Source organism: Anomaloglossus baeobatrachus, chromosome 10 (assembly GCF_048569485.1).
Source record: "Anomaloglossus baeobatrachus isolate aAnoBae1 chromosome 10, aAnoBae1.hap1, whole genome shotgun sequence".
Classification (NCBI taxonomy): domain Eukaryota; kingdom Metazoa; phylum Chordata; class Amphibia; order Anura; family Aromobatidae; genus Anomaloglossus; species Anomaloglossus baeobatrachus.
In genome coordinates, this window is record NC_134362.1 from 155,908,099 (window position 1) to 155,927,503 (window position 19,405).

Genomic DNA, 19,405 nt, shown 5'->3' on the forward strand with positions numbered 1-19,405 from the left:
GCAGGAAGGAGAAAACTTATAAATTGGTCTAGGGTAAATTCAATCCGAAGGATGTTCGGAGAACTGAAGACCATGAACCATAAGAACAAATCAACATGAACAACATGTGTACACAAAAGAACAACCAGCCCGAAGGGCACAGGGGTGGGTGCTGGGTCTCCCAATAGGAGCTAGAAGAAAAGGAATTTAAGGTAAGTAAACAAAATTCCCTTTTTCTTTGTCGCTCCATTGGGAGACCCAGACAATTGGGACGTCCAAGAGCAGTCCCTGGGTAGGTAAAAGAATACCTCAATAAAAGGAGCCGAAAACGGCCCCCTCTTACAGGTGGGCAACCGCCGCCTGGAGGACTCGCCTACCTAGACTGGCGTCTGCCGAAGCATAGGCATGCACTTGATAGTGCTTCGTGAAAGTGTGCAGACTAGACCACGTAGCTGCCTGACACACCTGCTGAGCCGTCGCCCGGTGCCGCAAAGCCCAGGACGCACCTACGGCTCTGGTAGAATGGGCTTTCAACCCTGAAGGAAGTGGAAGCCCAGAAGAACGGTAGGCCTCGAGAATCGGTTCCTTGATCCACCGAGCCAAAGTTGACTTGGAGGCCTGAGAGCCCTTATGCTGGCCAGCGACAAGGACAAAGAGCGCGTCTGAACGGCGCAGGGACGCCGTGCGAGACACGTAGAACCGGAGTGCTCTCACTAGATCCAAAGAGTGCAAATCCTTTTCACACTGGTGAATTGGATTAGGGCAAAAGGAAGGCAAGGAGATATCCTGATTTAGATGAAAAGGGGATACCACCTTAGGGAGAAATTCCGGGACAGGACGCAGAACCACCTTATCCTGGTGGAAAACCAGGAAGGGGGCTTTGCATGACAGCGCTGCAAGCTCAGACACTCTCCGAAGTGATGTGACCGCCACCAGGAAGGCCACCTTCTGAGAAAGACGGGAGAGAGAGACATCCCGCAGCGGCTCAAAAGGCGGCTTTTGAAGAGCCGTCAGAACCCTGTTAAGATCCCAAGGTTCCAACGGACGTTTGTAAGGTGGGACCATGTGGCAAACCCCCTGCAGGAACATGCGGACCTGCGGAAGCCTGGCTAGACGCTTTTGAAAAAACACGGAGAGCGCCGACACTTGGCCCTTGAGAGAGCCAAGGGACAAACCCTTGTCCATTCCAGATTGTAGGAATGAAAGAAATATGGGTAAAGCAAACGGCCATGGAGGAAAACCGTTATCAGAGCACCAGGATAAGAAGATTTGCCAAGACCTGTAATAGATTTTGGCGGACGTAGGCTTCCTGGCTTGTCTCATGGTGGCAATGACATCCTGAGATAACCCTGAAGACGCTAGGAGCCAGGACTCAATGGCCACACAGTCAGGTTGAGGGCCACAGAATTCAGATGGAAAAACGGCCCTTGTGACAGCAAGTCTGGGCGGTCTGGAAGCGCCCACGGTTGACCCACCGTGAGATGCCACAGATCCGGATACCACGACCGCCTCGGCCAGTCTGGAGTGACGAGAATGGCGCGACGGCAGTCGGACCGGATCTTGCGATTACTCTGGGCAGCATTGCCAGAGGGGGGAACACATATGGCAGTCGAAACTGCGACCAATCCTGGACCAGAGCGTCCGCTGCCAGAGCTCTGTGATCCTGAGACCGTGCCATGAAGGCCGGGACCTTGTTGTTGTGTCGTGACGCCATGAGATCGACGTCCGGCGTTCCCCAGCGGCGACAGATCTCTCGAAACACGTCTGGGTGAAGAGACCATTCCCCCGCGTCCATGCCCTGACGACTGAGAAAATCTGCTTCCCAGTTTTCCACGCCCGGGATGTGAACTGCGGAGATGGTGGAGCCTGTGACTTCCACCCACTGCAGAATCCGCCCGACTTCCTGGAAGGCTTGACGACTGCGAGTGCCGCCTTGGTGGTTGATCTAGGCGACGGCAGTGGCGTTGTCCGACTGGATTCGGATCTGCCTGCCCTCCAGCCACCGATGGAAAGCCAATAGGGCTAGATATACTGCCCTTATCTACAGAATATTGATCTGAAGGGACGATTCTATTGGAGTCCATGTTCCTTGAGCCCTGTGGTGGAGAAAAACCGCTCCCCAACCTGACAGGCTCGCGTCCGTGGTGACCACGGCCCAGGTTGGGGGGAGGAAGGATTTTCCCCGAGACAGATGTGGGTAGGAGCCACCACTGAAGTGATGTTTTGGTTGCAAGTGAAAGAGAGATGTTCTTGTCGAGGGAAGCCGAACTCTTGTCCCATTTGCGAAGAATGTCCCATTGGAGTGGCCGTAGATGGAATTGCGCGAACGGCACTGCCTCCATAGCTGCAACCATCTTCCCCAGGAAGTGCATGAGGCGCCTTAAGGGGTGTGACTGACTCCAAAGAAGTGACTGCACCCCCGCCTGCAGAGAAAGCTGTTTGTCCCGCGGTAGCTTGACTAACGCTGGAAGGGTATGAAACTCCATCCCGAGGTAAGTCAGTGATTGGGCCGGCCTCAACTTGGATTTCGGGAAATTGATGATCCACCCGAACTGCTGGAGAGTCGCCAGAGTGACGGTAAGACTTCGTTGACACGCCATGACTTTGGTGAAGACCCGTGGGGCTGTCGCCAGGCCGAAGGTCAATGCGACGAACTGGAGGTGTTCGTCCCCGATGGCGAAACGCAGGAAACGTTGATGTTCGGGTGCGATCGGCACATGGAGATAAGCATCCTTGATGTCGATCGATGCTAGGAAGTCTCCTTGTGACATCGAGGCGATGACCGAGCGGAGAGATTCCATCCGAAACCGTCTGGTTCTCACATGTCTGTTGAGCAGCTTGAGGTCCAGAACGGGACGGAATGACCCGTCCTTTTTTGGCACCACGAACAAGTTGGAGTAAAATCCGCGACCACGTTCCTGAAGGGGAACGGGAATCACAACTCCTTCCATCTTTAGAGCGTCCACTGCCTGAAAAAGTGCGTCGGCCTGTGCGGGGGGTGGGGAGGTTCTGAAGAAACGAGCCGTAGGTCGAGAGCTGAACTCTATCCTGTAACCATGAGACAGAATGTCTCTCACCCATCGGTCTTGAACGTGTGGCCACCAGGCGTCGCCAAAGCGGGAGAGCCTGCCACCGACCGAGGATGTGGCTAGATGAGGCCGAGAGTCATGAGGAGGCCGTCTTGGAGGCAGTGCCTCCTGCGGCCTTTTGGGGGCGTGACTTGGACCGCCACGCATAGGAGATCCTCTGGCCTTTCTCTGGCCGGTTGGACGAAGAGGATTGGGGCTTGGCGGAGGGACGAAAGGACCGAAACCTCGATTGGATTTTTCTCTGCTGAGGTCTCTTAGGTTTGGACTGGGGTAAGGAGGAGTCCTTTCCCGAGGATTCCTTAATAATCTCATCCAACCGTTCGCCAAACAAACGTTCGCCAGAAAAAGGCAAACCAGTTAAGAACCTTTTGGAAGCAGAGTCTGCTTTCCATTCGCGCAGCCACATGGCCCTGCGGACTGCCACGGAGTTAGCGGATGCCACAGCCGTACGGCTAGCAGAGTCCAGGACGGCGTTCATGGCGTAGGACGAAAATGCTGATGCCCGAGAGGTCAAGGAAGACACATGCGGAGCAGAATTCCTCGTGACAGCATTAATCTCAGTCAGACATGCCGAGATTGCTTGGAGAGCCCACACAGCCGCAAAGGCCGGGGCGAAAGATGCGCCCGTGGCCTCATAAATAGACTTCACCAAGAGCTCTATCTGTCTGTCAGTGGCATCCTTCAGGGATAAGCCATCAGCAACAGACACAACGGACCTAGCAGCCAATCTAGAGACTGGCGGATCCACCTTGGGTGAGTGTGCCCAGCCCTTAACGACTTCAGGTGGAAAGGGATAACGCGTGTCAGTGAGCCGTTTAGCAAAGCGCTTGTCCGGGACCGCTCTGGGCTTCTGGACAGCGTCCCTGAAGTTAGAGTGATCAAAGAACGTATTGCGCGTAAGTTTGGGGAATCGAAATTGGGGTTTGTCCTGCTGAGAAGCAGACTCCTCTACAGGTGGAGGCGGGGGAGAGAGATCCAACACCTGGTTGATGGACGAAATAAGATCATTTACTAAGGCGTCCCCCTCAGGGGTATCAAGGTTGAGGGCGAAGTCAGGGTCAGAGCCCTGAGCTCCCACGTCCGCCTCGTCATCCTGAGAGTCCTCAAGCTGAGATCCAGAGCAGCGTGAGGAGGCCGGGGAAGAGTCCCAGCGAGGCCGCTTAGCCGGTCTGGGACTGCGATCCGGGCAGGAGTCCTCCGCCTGGGACCTAGGGGCTATCCTGGGAGCGCGCTGCGGCGCGGACCGAGAAGGCCCTGGAGGAGACAAACTAACAGGGGCCGGGGCCTGTGAAGAGCCCGGTCTGGACTGCAATGCCTCAAGGAGCTTAGATGACCATTTGTCCAAAGACTGTGCAATGGATTGAGAAAGTGACAGAGAGTTTCTCCGCGAAAGAGTCCAATGACGGTGCCTCTGTCCCTGCAGCCTGCTCAGGAGGAGCAGGGGGATCTACATGAGCCGAGGGGCCCACAAGTGCCCTAGGCTCCGGCTGAGCAAGCGTGGCAGGAGTCGAGCATTGATCACAGTGAGGGTAGGTGGATCCTGCAGGCAACATAGCCCCACAAGAGGTACAGGCTGCGAAAAAAACCTGTGCCTTAGGGGCTTTGCTCCTTGTGGACGACATGCTGTAAGCAATAAGTGTCCCTTAGGAGAGCGACCACTGAGGGTATATGGGAAAGGGTTATACAGCCGTTCCGAATATATATAATATATATATAAATATATATATATCACGGCACCCTAGGGGAACCAGCACCGGGTGACCGGTGTGGCTTACCAACCGCTGGTGTCCTCCAGATTCCCTGTCGTGGGTCCCCCGGAGCTGTAGAGCTGTGCAGCTGCAGCATACACCGGCAGAATGCCAAACATGGCCGCCGGAGCTCTCAAGGGGGGAGTGGAGCCATGGGCGGCGCTGGCAAAAGGCGGGAATCTGGAGGCCCCATAGTGGTCAATGAGAGGGGAGGGGAGACATGCAAAGATGCTCCAGCCCTCTGTCGGTAATCCCGCCCTTACCCCTGACAAGCAGGCCCGGGGGCGGGATTTTTCGCGACTAGGCCGCGATGAAGCCGGGGACTAAATTTAAAGCCGTGCCCGACAAGCAGGCACGGCCGGCGCGGAAGTCCGATGAAAAAACAACGGACGGCGCTACTGGGGAGAAAGGCGACCTCTCTCCCCGTACCGTCCCCCCATGGGGACACAGAGTACCTTGAAGGTGCAGGGCCCGGTCCCTGGGGATGAAAACGCTCCGATCCAGCAGGTTCCACCAGGGGCTGCGGATGGAGCACGGTCTCAGCAGGTGAATGACCGGTGAGGCTCCCACTTCTCCCAGAGCCGCATAAGGGATGGTGAAGGAGACGGCATGTGGCTCCAGCCTTTGTACCCGCAATGGGTACCTCAACCTTAACAACACCGCCGACATAGTGGGGTGAGAAGGGAGCATGCCGGGGACCCCATAAGGGGACCTCTTTTCTTCCATCCGTCATACTATGTATGAGAAATCTTTTTTTTTTTTTTTTTTTTCTATGAGTGGATGTGTGCCTCCTTCCACACAAAGCATAAAACTGAGGAGCCCGTGATCCACGGGAGGGTGTATAGGCAGAGGGGAGGGGTTACACTTTTTTAAAAGTGTAATACTTTGTGTGGCCTCCGGAGGCAGAAGCTATACACCCAATTGTCTGGGTCTCCCAATGGAGCGACAAAGAAACAAAAATTGGACAAACCGGCCTAAAGACACTGAACACATTAAGGGCTTGTTCCTACGGCACACACCACTTCCTATTCATGTGCAGCGCTCACTAGCTCTTGCTTGAAAACACTGATCTAAAGCTGACCGGACCACAGGAGCGCATGGTTCAACCAGCTTTACTTCCCTGGGCTGTAGCACAGGAGAGCCCACATTTCAGACCAGTGATGGAACCATGGCGCTGGTCCAAACTGTCACTCATCACCCACAGTAAAAGAAGCCGGGGAGCAGTGCGCTCCAAAAGACAAAACTCAAGAAAAACCCTTTACAGGAAAGCAGCTTTAAAACTGTCTGGAGAACCTAGAGACGGCGGACGATAGAAGCGGCGGACAGGAAGGGCATAGGACAGCGGCGGCCCGGGGAGAGCGGAGGACAGCGGCGGCCTGGGGAGAGCGGAGGACAGCGGCGGCCCGGGGAGAGCGGAGGACAGCGGCGGCCCGGGGAGAGCGGAGGACAGCGGCGGCCCGGGGAGAGCGGAGGACAGCGGCGGCCCGGGGAGAGCGGAGGACAGCGGCGGCCCGGGGAGAGCGGAGGACAGTGGTGGCCCGGAGAGAACGGAGGACAGCGGCGGCCCAGAGAGAACGGAGGACAGCGGCGGCCCGGAGAGAGCGGAGGACAGCGACTGCCTGGAGAGAGCAAAGGACAGCGACTGCCTGGAGAGAGCAGAGGACAGCGACTGCCTGAGAGAGCAGAGGACAGCGACTGTCTGAGAGAGCAGAGGACAGCGACTGTCTGAGAGAGCAAAGGACAGCGACTGCCTGAGAGAGAAAAGGACAGCGACTGCCTGAGAGAGCAAAGGACAGCGACTGCCTGAGAGAGCAAAGTCTGTGGTAGGGAAAACAAGGGCGCAATAGGGTCTTACCCGATATTTGGGTGTAAGAAAGTAAAGAGATGCACTCACCTGGTCTGGTTGTGATAGTCACAACCCCTATAACAGCGTATGGGAGTGCTGAGCTGGTTCAGCAGCGGCCCCGTCAGAAGTGGTTACTGTAAAAACGGAGATGAAAGAGGACGGGTTTTTCAGCCGCGCTATGAACCACACCGTTGAAGATTCCTTAAGATATTTTTATTGAGCCATTCCAACGCGTTTCAAAGGCATGACCGCCTTCTTCCTCAGGGAATAGAAATATTTCTATTCCCTGAGGAAGAAGGCGGTCATGCCTTTGAAACGCGTTGGAATGGCTCAATAAAAATATCTTAAGGAATCTTCAACGGTGTGGTTCATAGCGCGGCTGAAAAACCCGTCCTCTTTCATCTCCGTTTTTGAGAGAGCAAAGGACAGCGACTGCCTGAGAGAGCAAAGGACAGCGACTGCCTGAGAGAGCAAAGGACAGCGACTGCCTGAGAGAGCAAAGGACAGCGACTGCCTGAGAGAGCAAAGGACAGCGACTGCCTGAGAGAGCAAAGGACAGCGACTGCCTGAGAGAGCAAAGGACAGCGACTGCCTGAGAGAGCAGAGTACAATGCTCTGCTTTATCTGTCAGTTCCATAGAAAACTAATGCAGCAGAGCTGTGCATGGTTGAGCTCCGCTCCGTTCAGATACGGCTCTGCAGAGGGCAGTTCTCATGATCTTAAGGGGTCTCAAGGTTCGGATTCCCAGGAATCAACAAGTTATCCTCCATCTATAAGATAAGGGTTAACACACTATCTCCTTTAATGTTTCTACCTTGTATGTGGACCACAAGTCGCAGTATGCCCTGCTCAGTATAATGAGCAAATACAGGGCATAGAAGAAGGGAATTTTGTTTACTTACCGTAAATTCCTTTTCTTCTAGCTCCAATTGGGAGACCCAGACAATTGGGTGTATAGCTTCTGCCTCCGGAGGCCACACAAAGTATTACACTTTAAAAAGTGTAACCCCTCCCCTCTGCCTATACACCCCCCGTGCATCACGGGCTCCTCAGTTTTGGTGCAAAAGCAAGAAGGAGGAAAAGTTATAAACTGGTTTAAAGTAAATTCAATCCGAAGGAATATCGGAGAACTGAAACCATTCAACATGAACAACATGTGTACACAAAAAAACAGGGGCGGGTGCTGGGTCTCCCAATTGGAGCTAGAAGAAAAGGAATTTACGGTAAGTAAACAAAATTCCCTTCTTCTTTGTCGCTCCATTGGGAGACCCAGACAATTGGGACGTCCAAAAGCAGTCCCTGGGTGGGTAAAATAATACCTCGTAATAGAGCCGTAAAACGGCCCCTTCCTACAGGTGGGCAACCGCCGCCTGAAGGACTCGCCTACCTAGGCTGACATCTGCCGAAGCATAGGTATGCACCTGATAGTGTTTCGTGAAAGTGTGCAGGCTCGACCAGGTAGCCGCCTGACACACCTGCTGAACCGTAGCCTGGTGCCGCAAAGCCCAGGACGCACCCACGGCTCTGGTAATATGGGCCTTCAGCCCTGAGGGAACCGGAAGCCCAGAAGAACGGTAGGCTTCGAGAATTGGTTCCTTGATCCACCGAGCCAGGGTTGATTTGGAAGCCTGTGACCCTTTACGCTGGCCAGCGACAAGGACAAAGAGTGCATCCGAGCGGCGCAGGGGCGCCGTACGAGAAATGTAGAGTCTGAGTGCCCTCACCAGATCTAACAAGTGCAAATCCTTTTCACATTGGTGAACTGGATGAGGACAAAAAGAGGGTAAGGAGATATCCTGATTGAGATGAAAAGGGGATACCACCTTAGGGAGAAAATCCGGAACCGGACGCAGAACCACCTTGTCCTGGTGAAACACCAGGAAAGGGGATTTGCATGATAGCGCTGCAAGCTCAGACACTCTCCGAAGTGACGTGACTGCTACTAGGAAGACCACTTTCTGCGAAAGGCGTGAAAGAGAAATATCCTTCATTGGCTCGAAAGGTGGTTTCTGAAGAGCCATCAGCACCCTGTTCAGATCCCAGGGTTCTAACGGACGCTTGTAAGGAGGGACTATGTGACAAACCCCCTGCAGGAACGTGCGTACCTATGGAAGTCTGGCTAGGCGCTTCTGAAAAACACAGAGAGCGCGGAGACTTGTCCCTTAAGGGAGCCGAGCGACAAACCTTTTTCCAATCCGGATTGAAGGAAGGAAAGAAAAGTGGGAAAGGCAAATGGCCAGGGAGAAAAACCCTGATCAGAGCACCAAGATAAGAATATCCTCCGCGTCCTGTGGTAGATCTTGGCGGACGTTGGTTTCCTAGCCTGTCTCATAGTGGCAATGACCTCTTGAGATAACCCTGAAGACGCTAGGATCCAGGACTCAATGGCCACACAGTCAGGTTGAGGGCCGCAGAATTCAGATGGAAAAACGGCCCTTGAGACAGCAAGTCTGGTCGGTCTGGTAGTGCCCACGGTTGGCCCACCGTGAGATGCCACAGATCCGGGTACCACGACCTCCTCGGCCAGTCTGGAGCGACGAGGATGGCGCGGCGGCAGTCGGACCTGATCTTGCGTAACACTCTGGGCAACAGTGCCAGAGGAGGAAACACATAAGGGAGTTGAAACTGCGACCAATCCTGAACTAAGGCGTCTGCCGCCAGAGCTCTGTGATCTTGAGACCGTGCCATGAATGTTGGGACCTTGTTGTTGTGCCGGGACGCCATTAGGTCGACGTCCGGCATCCCCCAGCGACAACAGATCTCCTGAAACACGTCCGGGTGAAGGGACCATTCCCCTGCGTCCATGCCCTGGCGACTGAGAAAGTCTGCTTCCCAGTTTTCTACGCCCGGGATGTGAACTGCGGATATGGTGGAGGCTGTGGCTTCCACCCATAGCAGAATCCGCCGGACTTCCTGGAAGGCTTGCCGACTGCGTGTTCCGCCTTGGTGGTTGATGTATGCCACCGCTGTGGAGTTGTCCGACTGAATTCGGATCTGCTTGCCTTCCATGACCACAGCCCAGGATGGGGGCAGGAAGGATTTCCCCTTCGACAGAGAAGTGGGAAGAAGCCACCACTGAAGGGAAGCCTTGGCTGCCCGAGAAAGGGAGACGTTCCTGTCGAGGGACGTCGACTTCCTGTCCCATTTGCGGAGAATGTCCCATTGAAGTGGACGCAGATGAAACTGCGCAAAAGGAACTGCCTCCATTGCTGCTACCATCTTCCCTAGGAAGTGCATGAGGCGCCTCAGGGGGTGTGACTGACCTTGAAGGAGAGATTGCACCCCTGTCTGTAGTGAACGCTGTTTGTCCAGCGGAAGCTTCACTATCGCTGAGAGAGTATGAAACTCCATGCCAAGATATGTCAGTGATTGGGCCGGTGTCAGATTTGACATTGGAAAATTGATGATCCACCCGAAACTCTGGAGAGTCTCCAGAGCAATGTTCAGGCTGTGTTGGCATGCCACTTGAGAGGGTGCCTTGACAAGCAGATCGTCTAAGTAAGGGATCACCGAGTGTCCCTGAGAGTGCAGAACTGCTACTACTGTTGCCATGACCTTGGTGAAGACCCGTGGGGCTGTCGCCAGGCCGAAAGGCAGTGCCACGAACTGAAGGTGTTCGTCCCCTATGGCGAAACGCAGGAAGCGCTGATGCTCTGGTGCAATCGGTACGTGGAGATAAGCATCTTTGATGTCGATTGATGTTAGGAAATCTCCTTGGGACATTGAGGCGATGACGGAGCGGAGCGATTCCATCCGGAACCGCCTGGTTTTTACGTGTTTGTTGAGCAGTTTTAGGTCCAGAACAGGACGGAAGGATCCGTCCTTTCAGCACCACGAACAAGTTGGAGTAAAAACCGTGACCCTGTTGCTGAAAAGGAACAGGGATCACCACTCCTTCTGCCTTCAGAGTGCACACCGCCTGAAGAAGAGCATCGGCTCGCTCGGGGGGCGGAGATGTTCTGAAGAATCGAGTCGGAGGACGAGAGCTGAACTCTATCCTGTAACCGTGAGACAGAATGTCTCTCACCCAACGGTCTTTTACCTGTGGCAGCCAGGCGTCGCAAAAGCGGGAAAGCCTGCCACCGACCGAGGATGCGGTGTGAGGAGGCCGAAAGTCATGAGGAGGCCGCTTTGGGAGCGGTTCCTCCGGCGGTCTTTTTAGGACGTGACTTAGACCGCCATGAATCGGAGTTCCTCTGATCCTTCTGAGGCCTTTTGGACGAGGAGAATTGAGACCTGCCCACGGACCGAAAGGACCGAAACCTCGATTGTACCTTCCGTTGTTGAGGTCTGTTTGGTTTGGACTGGGGTAAGGATGAGTCCTTTCCCTTGGATTGTTTAATGATTTCATCCAATCGCTCACCAAACAGGCGGTCGCCAGAAAATGGCAAACCGGTTAAGAACTTTTTTGCAAGCAGAGTCTGCCTTCCATTCACGTAGCCACATGGCCCTGCGGACTGCCACCGAATTGGCGGATGCTACCGCCGTACGGCTCGCAGAGTCCAGGACAGCATTAATGGCGTAGGACGCAAACGCCGACGCCTGAGAGGTTAAGGACACCACTTGCGGAGCAGACGTACGTGTGACTGCATTAATCTGCGCATGACAAGCTGAGATAGCTTGGAGTGCCCATACGGCTGCGAATGCTGGAGCAAAAGACGCGCCGATAGCTTCATAGATGGATTTCAACCAGAGCTCCATCTGTCTGTCAGTGGCATCTTTGAGTGAAGCCCCATCTTCCACTGCAACTATGGATCTAGCCGCCAGTCTGGAGACTGGAGGATCCACCTTGGGACACTGAGCCCAGCCCTTGACAACGTCAGGGGGGAAGGGATAACGTGTATCCTTAAGGCGCTTGGAAAAACGCTTATCTGGACAAGCTCGGTGTTTCTGGACTGCCTCTCTGAAGTCGGAGTGATCCAGAAACGTACTCATTGTACGCTTGGGAAACCTGAAACGGAATTTCTCCTCCTGAGAAGCTGACTCCTCAATTGGAGGAGCTGGGGGAGAAATATCCAACACCTGATTGATGGTCGCTATAAGGTCATTCACTATGGCGTCACCTTCAGGTGTATCTAGGTTGAGAGCGGCCTCAGGATCAGAATCCTGATCTGCTACCTCCGCTTCATCATCCAGAGAGTCCTCCTGCTGAGACCCTGAACAGTGTGATGAAGTCGAGGGAATTTCCCAGCGAGCCCGCTTAGGCGGTCTGGGACTGCGGTCCGTGTCAGAGACCTCACCCTGGGACCTATGGGTCACCCCAGGAGCACTTTGCTGCTCCAACTGAGGGGGGCCTGGGGTCAATGATTCAACAGTGCCCGGGGCCTGAGTCACCGGTCTGGACTGTAAGGCTTCTAGTATCTTAGCAGACCATTTATCCATACTCTCAGACAGTTTGTCAGCAAATACTGCAAACTCCGTCCCTGTCACCTGGACAGTGGTAGCAGGTGGTTCCACCTGGGCCACCAGTAGCAGAGGCTCCGGCTGAGTAAGTGCCACAGGGGCCGAGCATTGCACACAATGAGGGTCGGTGGAACCTGCCGGTAGTATAGCCGCACATGATGTACAGGTTGCAAAGTAAGCCTGTGCTTTGGCACCCTTGCTTTTTGCGGACGACATGCTGTTGTCTCCTCTGAGTACAATCCAGGAGGGTATATAGCCAAAAATCAACAGTGCGACCGTACAGTGTAAATGTATAGCATATAAGCATATATATATATATGTACACTTCGGCACTCAGTGGGGCCAGCACCTCAGGTGCTGCTTACCGACCGCTCAAAGCGGTTGTGTGATCACCAGATTCCCTGCCTGGGCCTCCCAGAGCCGTGTTGTCTCTCCTCTCCAGCGTCAGAAGTGCTGACAGGAATGGCTGCCGGCGTTCTGTGGGGAGGAGGGGGCCGTGGGCGTGCCCTGGAAAGTGCGGGAATCTGGTGCCCCACTGTGCTGAGTGAGGGGGAAGGAGGATACAAAGTATGCTCCAGCCCTCAGCGCTGACGTCCTGTGCAGCGTCTTGCCCTTCCCCTGACTGGCAGGCCTGGGGGCGGGAATATGCGATACTAGGCCGCAAAAGCCGGGGACTAAAGTTATAAGCGCGGCCGGCAAATAAGCGCGGTCGGCGCGGTAGTCCCCGGCGCACTAACACACCCAGCAGTGCTGCAGTGTGTATGGCACAAGCGCTCCATGCGCGGTCCCCCAAGGGGACACAGAGTACCTCACAGTAGCAGGGCCTTGTCCCTGACGATACCCGGCTCCTATCCAGCAGATTCCCCAGGGGCTGCGGAGGGAGCACGGTCCCAGTGCCTGGAGACCGATTAGGATCCCACTTCACCCAGAGCCCTTAAGGGATGGGGAAGGAAAACAGCATGTGGCTCCTGCCTATGTACCCGCAATGGGTACCTCAACCTTAACAACACCGCCGACCAGAGTGGGGTGAGAAGGGAGCATGCTGGGGGCCCTGTTATGGGCCCTCTTTTCTTCCATCCGACATAGTCAGCAGCTGCTGCTGACTAAGATGTGGAGCTATGCGTGGATGTCAGCCTCCTTCGCACAAAGCATAAAAACTGAGGAGCCCGTGATGCACGGGGGGTGTATAGGCAGAAGGGGAGGGGCTTTACACTTTTAAGTGTAATACTTTGTGTGGCCTCCGGAGGCAGAAGCTATACACCCAATTGTCTGTGTCTCCCAATGGAGCGACAAAGAAAGGAGGACAATTAGCCGATTGATCTAGTTTCATTTGACTGTCATTTCTACCAAGTCATAGAGGATCCATCCGGAAAGATTAATCCCTAATACCTTAGAAATTGTTAGATACTTTGTTGATGGCGCCTGAAGCCTAAATTACATTGATGCCAAACGGGCACATATTCATGCTCCAGCTATGCTGCCATAAAGGTGATGGAGAAAAGTTGGAATCACTGCTGTTAATCGACTGCGCGATCATGGCGGCTCTAATAAGATAAGGTGCCCATGCCAAGAGCCAAGCCATCAAAGCCAAAAACGGAGCACGATTTCGAGGAATTTGGTGCAAAAAAGCTTCAAAAAATGTCACAAGACAGACAAATATGTAGCTGATGAATTGGACCCCTGGATGCCTAACACCCCACAATGTTCCTGCATCACTTACACTGTCTATGGACATCAAGGTTTTGCAGCACACTACAAAAATCACAAGGAAAACTCACCTTCATCCATGTACCAACTACTCTTACTCTTGGACTGGTGCTGGGAATCCACCGAGCTGCCATTTAGCGTGTAAAAAAATTCTGATCGAGTCCTGCTTCCGGGTTCAGAAGTAGATCCTGCAGCAAGAAAGAAAGTGATGGCTGAGACCTTCAGGTTCTCCTGAAAGATGTCATGGCAAAACTATCATTGGACCTTAAGATGACCGTCGATATCCATGAGCCTTTTCAGGATACTAATATACGAGCTCACATCTGTGACAATATGGGGACCCTGATGGCAAATATCGGGGTGAGGAACTATCAAGAATTTGTATCTTTTTGCTTTCAGAAGAGAGGAGATAAGACACATGAGACTGATCAGTAGGCCGCCATCTCTGCTGACTCCCCCTTACACGAGTGGACAGCTCAACTGAGCGTCCATATGTTTTCAACAGGGAGAAAAGACAAAGCCACTGCCAGACAGTTGTGGCAGTGGCTTTTTCTCCTTAAGACATAATGAAATTCGAACAGCCTGATCCTTCTCACCTCTTACATCATCTGTTGGGGGACACTTGGGAGCCACCATACACATCAGATGGTTGGCCAGTTACATCGAAATAGGTAGTAGTGTACAACCTCTTTAACATATTTAAGTATAAAGATTTAAGGTTAAGACAGCAAAGTCGCATGTGTCTTGCATTGAAGTCTATAGCAAGAGAGTCATGTGTGACTTACAACCAGCGACAGATAATCCATCACCTTTGGAAAGATTTGCAACTTTTGGGAGGCCGCACATCGCAATCCAATAACCTAGGAAATCATTAGATGTGATGATGTAGAGCGCCACCATGATCTCAATGTCAGGTTATACAAGGGGCTGCTGATAAGTCTATGGCTTTACCCAGAAAGAAACGAGATAGGATGATGAAACTTTTCATTTATTCCACATACTCTCCACTGATGACAACACACTTCTTACATCAGTATTCCAAGTTCTGTAAGCCTAGCAAAGAAGGGAATTTTGTTTACTTACCGTAAATTCCTTTTCTTCTAGCTCCAATTGGGAGACCCAGACAATTGGGTGTATAGGCTATGCCTCCGGAGGCCGCACAAAGTATTACACTAAAAGTGTAAAGCCCCTCCCCTTCTGCCTATACACCCCCCGTGCTCCCACGGGCTCCTCAGTTTTGGTGCAAAAGCAAGAAGGAGGAAAAAAATTATAAACTGGTTTAAAGTAAATTCAATCCGAAGGAATATCGGAGAACTGAAACCATTCAACATGAACAACATGTGTACACAAAAAAACAGGGGCGGGTGCTGGGTCTCCCAATTGGAGCTAGAAGAAAAGGAATTTACGGTAAGTAAACAAAATTCCCTTCTTCTTTGTCGCTCCATTGGGAGACCCAGACAATTCGGACGTCCAAAAGCAGTCCCTGGGTGGGTAAAATAATACCTCGTAATAGAGCCGTAAAACGGCCCCTTCCTACAGGTGGGCAACCGCCGCCTGAAGGACTCGTCTACCTAGGCTGGCATCCGCCAAAGCATAGGTATGCACCTGATAGTGTTTCGTGAAAGTGTGCAGGCTCGACCAGGTAGCCGCCTGACACACCTGCTGAGCCGTAGCCTGGTGCCTCAAAGCCCAGGACGCGCCCACGGCTCTGGTAGAATGGGCCTTCAGCCCTGAGGGAACCGGAAGCCCAGCAGAACGGTAAGCTTCGAGAATTGGCTCCTTGATCCACCGAGCCAGGGTTGATTTGGAAGCCTGTGACCCTTTACGCTGGCCAGCGACAAAGAGTGCATCCGAGCGGCGCAGGGGCGCCGTACGAGAAATGTAGAGTCTGAGTGCTCTCACCAGATCTAACAAGTGCAAATCCTTTTCACATTGGTGAACTGGATGAGGACAAAAAGAGGGTAAGGAGATATCCTGATTGAGATGAAAGGGGGATACCACCTTAGGGAGAAATTCCGGAACCGGACGCAGAACCACCTTGTCCTGGTGAAACACCAGGAAAGGGGCTTTGCACGACAACGCTGCTAGCTCAGACACTCTCCGAAGAGAAGTGACTGCTACTAGGAAAACCACTTTCTGCGAAAGGCGTGAGAGAGAAATATCCCTCATTGGCTCGAATGGTGGTTTCTGAAGAACCATCAGCACCCTGTTCAGATCCCAGGGTTCTAACGGCCGCTTGTAAGGAGGAACGATGTGACAAACCCCCTGCAGGAACGTGCGTACCTGTGGAAGTCTGGCTAGGCGCTTCTGGAAAAACACAGAGAGCGCTGAGACTTGTCCCTTAAGGGAGCCGAGCGACAAACCCTTTCCCAGTCTAGATTGAAGGAAGGACAGAAAAGTGGGCAAGGCAAAAGGCCAGGGAGAAAAACCCTGAGCAGAGCACCACGACAGGAAAATTTTCCACGTCCTGTGGTAGATCTTGGCGGACGTTGGTTTCCTAGCCTGTCTCATAGTGGCAATGACCTCTTGAGATAATCCTGAAGACGCTAGGATCCAGGACTCAATGGCCACACAGTCAGGTTGAGGGCCGCAGAATTCAGATGGAAAAACGGCCCTTGAGACAGCAAGTCTGGTCGGTCTGGTAGTGCCCACGGTTGGCCGACCGTGAGATGCCACAGATCCGGGTACCACGACCTCCTCGGCCAGTCTGGAGCGACGAGGATGACGCGGCGGCAGTCGGCCCTGATCTTGGGTAACACTCTGGGCAACAGTGCCAGCGGAGGAAACACATAAGGGAGCTGAAACTGCGACCAATCCTGAACTAAGGCGTCTGCCGCCATAGCTCTGGGATCTTGAGACCGTGCCATGAACGTCGGTACCTTGTTGTTGTGCCGGGACGCCATTAGGTCGACGTCCGGCATGCCCCAGCGGCAACATATCTCCTGAAACACGTCCGGGTGAAGGGACCATTCCCCTGCGTCCATGCCCTGGCGACTGAGAAAGTCTGCTTCCCAGTTTTCTACGCCTGGGATGTGAACTGCGGATATGGTGGAGGCTGTGGCTTCCACCCACAGTAGAATCCGCCGGACTTCCTGGAAGGCTTGCCGACTGCGTGTCCCGCCTTGGTGGTTGATGTATGCCACCGCTGTGGAGTTGTCCGACTGAATTCGGATCTGCTTGCCTTCCAGCCACTGCTGGAACGCTTTTAGGGCCAGATACACTGCCCTGATCTCCAGAACATTGATCTGAAGCGATGACTCTTGCTGAGTCCACGTACCCTGAGCCCTGTGGTGGAGAAAAACTGCTCCCCACCCTGACAGACTCGCGTCCGTCGTGACCACCGCCCAGGATGGGGGTAGGAAGGATTTCCCCTTCGATAATGAAGTGGGAAGAAGCCACCACCGAAGGGAAGCTTTGGTTGCCTGAGAGAGGGAGACGTTCCTGTCGAGGGACGTCGACTTCCTGTCCCATTTGCGTAGGATGTCCCATTGAAGAGGACGCAGGTGAAACTGCGCGAAAGGGACTGCCTCCATTGCTGCCACCATCTTCCCCAGGAAGTGCATGAGGCGCCTCAATGGGTGTGACTGACCTTGAAGGAGAGATTGCACCCCCGTCTGTAGTGAACGCTGCTTGTTCAGCGGAAGCTTCACTATCGCTGAGAGGGTATGGAACTCCATGCCAAGATATGTCAGCGATTGGGCCGGTGTCAGATTTGACTTTGGAAAATTGATGATCCACCCGAAACTCTGGAGAGTCTCCAGAGTAGCATTGAGGCTGTGCTGGCATGCCTCTTGGGAGGGAGCCTTGACCAGCAGATCGTCTAAGTAAGGGATCACCGAGTGACCCTGGCAGTGGAGGACCGCGACTACTGTAGCCATGACCTTGGTGAAAACCCGGGGGGCTGTCGCCAGGCCGAACGGCAGTGCCACGAACTGGAGGTGTTCGTCTCCTATGGCGAAGCGCAGGAAGCGCTGATGCTCTGGAGCAATCGGAACGTGAAGATAAGCATCTTTGATATCGATCGATGCAAGGAAATCTCCTTGGGACATTGAGGCGATGACGGAGCGGAGGGATTCCATCCGGAACCGCCTGGTCTTTAAGTGTTTGTTGAGCAGTTTTAGGTCCAGGACAGGACGGAAAGACCCGTCCTTCTTTGGAACCACAAACAGGTTGGAGTAAAAACCGTGACCCTGTTGCTGAAGAGGAACAGGGATCACCACTCCTTCTACCTTCAGAGTGTCCAACGCCTGCAGAAGAGCATCGGCTCGCTCGGGAGGCGGAGATGTTCTGAAGAATCGAGACGGAGGACGAGAGCTGAACTCTATCCTGTAACCGTGAGACAGAATGTCTCTCACCCATCGGTCTTTTACCTGTGGCAGCCAGGTGTCGCAGAAGAGGGAGAGCCTGCCACCGACCGAGGATGCGGTGTGAGGCGGCCGTAAGTCATGAGGAAGCCGCCTTGGTAGCGGCACCTCCGGCGGTCTTTTTAGGGCGTGACTTAGACCGCCATGAATCGGAGTTCCTCTGATCCTTCTGAGGCCTTTTGGACGAGGAGAATTGGGCTCTGCCCGTACCCCGAAAGGACCGAAACCTCGACTGTCCCCTCCTCTGTTGGGGTAATTTTGGTTTGGCCTGGGGTAAGGATGTTTCCTTTCCCTTGGATTGTTTTATGATTTCATCCAATCTCTCACCAAACAAACGGTCGCCAGAAAATGGCAAACCGATTAAGCACTTTTTGGCAATCGAATCTGCTTTCCATTCCCGTAGCCACAAAGCCCTGCGTAATGCCACCGAATTGTCGGCTGCAACCGCCGTACGGCTCGCAGAGTCCAGGAAAGCATTAATAGCGCAGGACGCAAATGCCGACGTTTGAGAGGTTATGGAAGCCACTTGCGGCGCAGACGTACGTGTGAGTGCGTCAATTTGGGCTTGACCCGCTGAGATAGCTTGGAGTGCCCATACTGCTGCGAATGCTGGAGCGAAAGACGCGCCGATAGCCTCATAGATGGATTTCAACCAGAGCTCCATCTGTCTGGCAGTGGCATCCTTGAGTGAAGCCCCATCTTCAACTGCAACTATGGATCTAGCCGCCAGTCTGGAGATTGGAGGATCCACCTTGGGACACTGAGTCCAGCCCTTGACCCCGTCAGGGGGGAAGGGATAACGTGTATCCTTAAGGCGCTTGGAAAAACGCTTGTCTGGACAAGCCCGGTGTTTCTGGACTGCCTCTCTGAAGTCGGAGTGATCCAGAAACATACTCGCTGTACGCTTGGGGAACCTGAAACGGAACTTCTCCTGCTGAGAAGCTGACTCCTCTGCTGGAGGAGCTGAGGGAGAAATATCCAACATCTTATTTATGGACGCAATAAGATCATTCACTATGGCGTCCCCATCAGGAGTATCAAGGTTGAGAGCGGCCTCAGGATCAGAATCCTGATCAGCTACCTCCGCTTCATCATACAGAGAGTCATCTCTCTGAGACCCCGAACAATGTGATGAGGTCGAGGAGATTTCCAAGCGAGCTCGCTTAGGCGGTCTGGGACTGCGGTCCGTGTCAGAGACCTCACCCTGGGATCTATGAGACCCCCCCGGGGGGACATTGTTGTTCCAACTGAGGGGAACTAGGGGGCAGG

At 53.6% G+C, this 19,405-nt stretch overlaps 1 protein-coding gene across 1 annotated transcript in view; it reads right to left on the reverse strand.

Annotated features, from left to right (window-relative positions):
- Positions 1 to 19,405, reverse strand: part of CYLD (CYLD lysine 63 deubiquitinase) — a 147,220-nt gene that overhangs the window by 101,628 nt on the left and 26,187 nt on the right. The window contains exon 7 of the mRNA XM_075325738.1: positions 13,844 to 13,960. Within this exon, the coding sequence (XP_075181853.1) occupies positions 13,844 to 13,960 (117 nt within the window). The remainder of the gene's footprint in view (positions 1 to 13,843; positions 13,961 to 19,405) is intronic.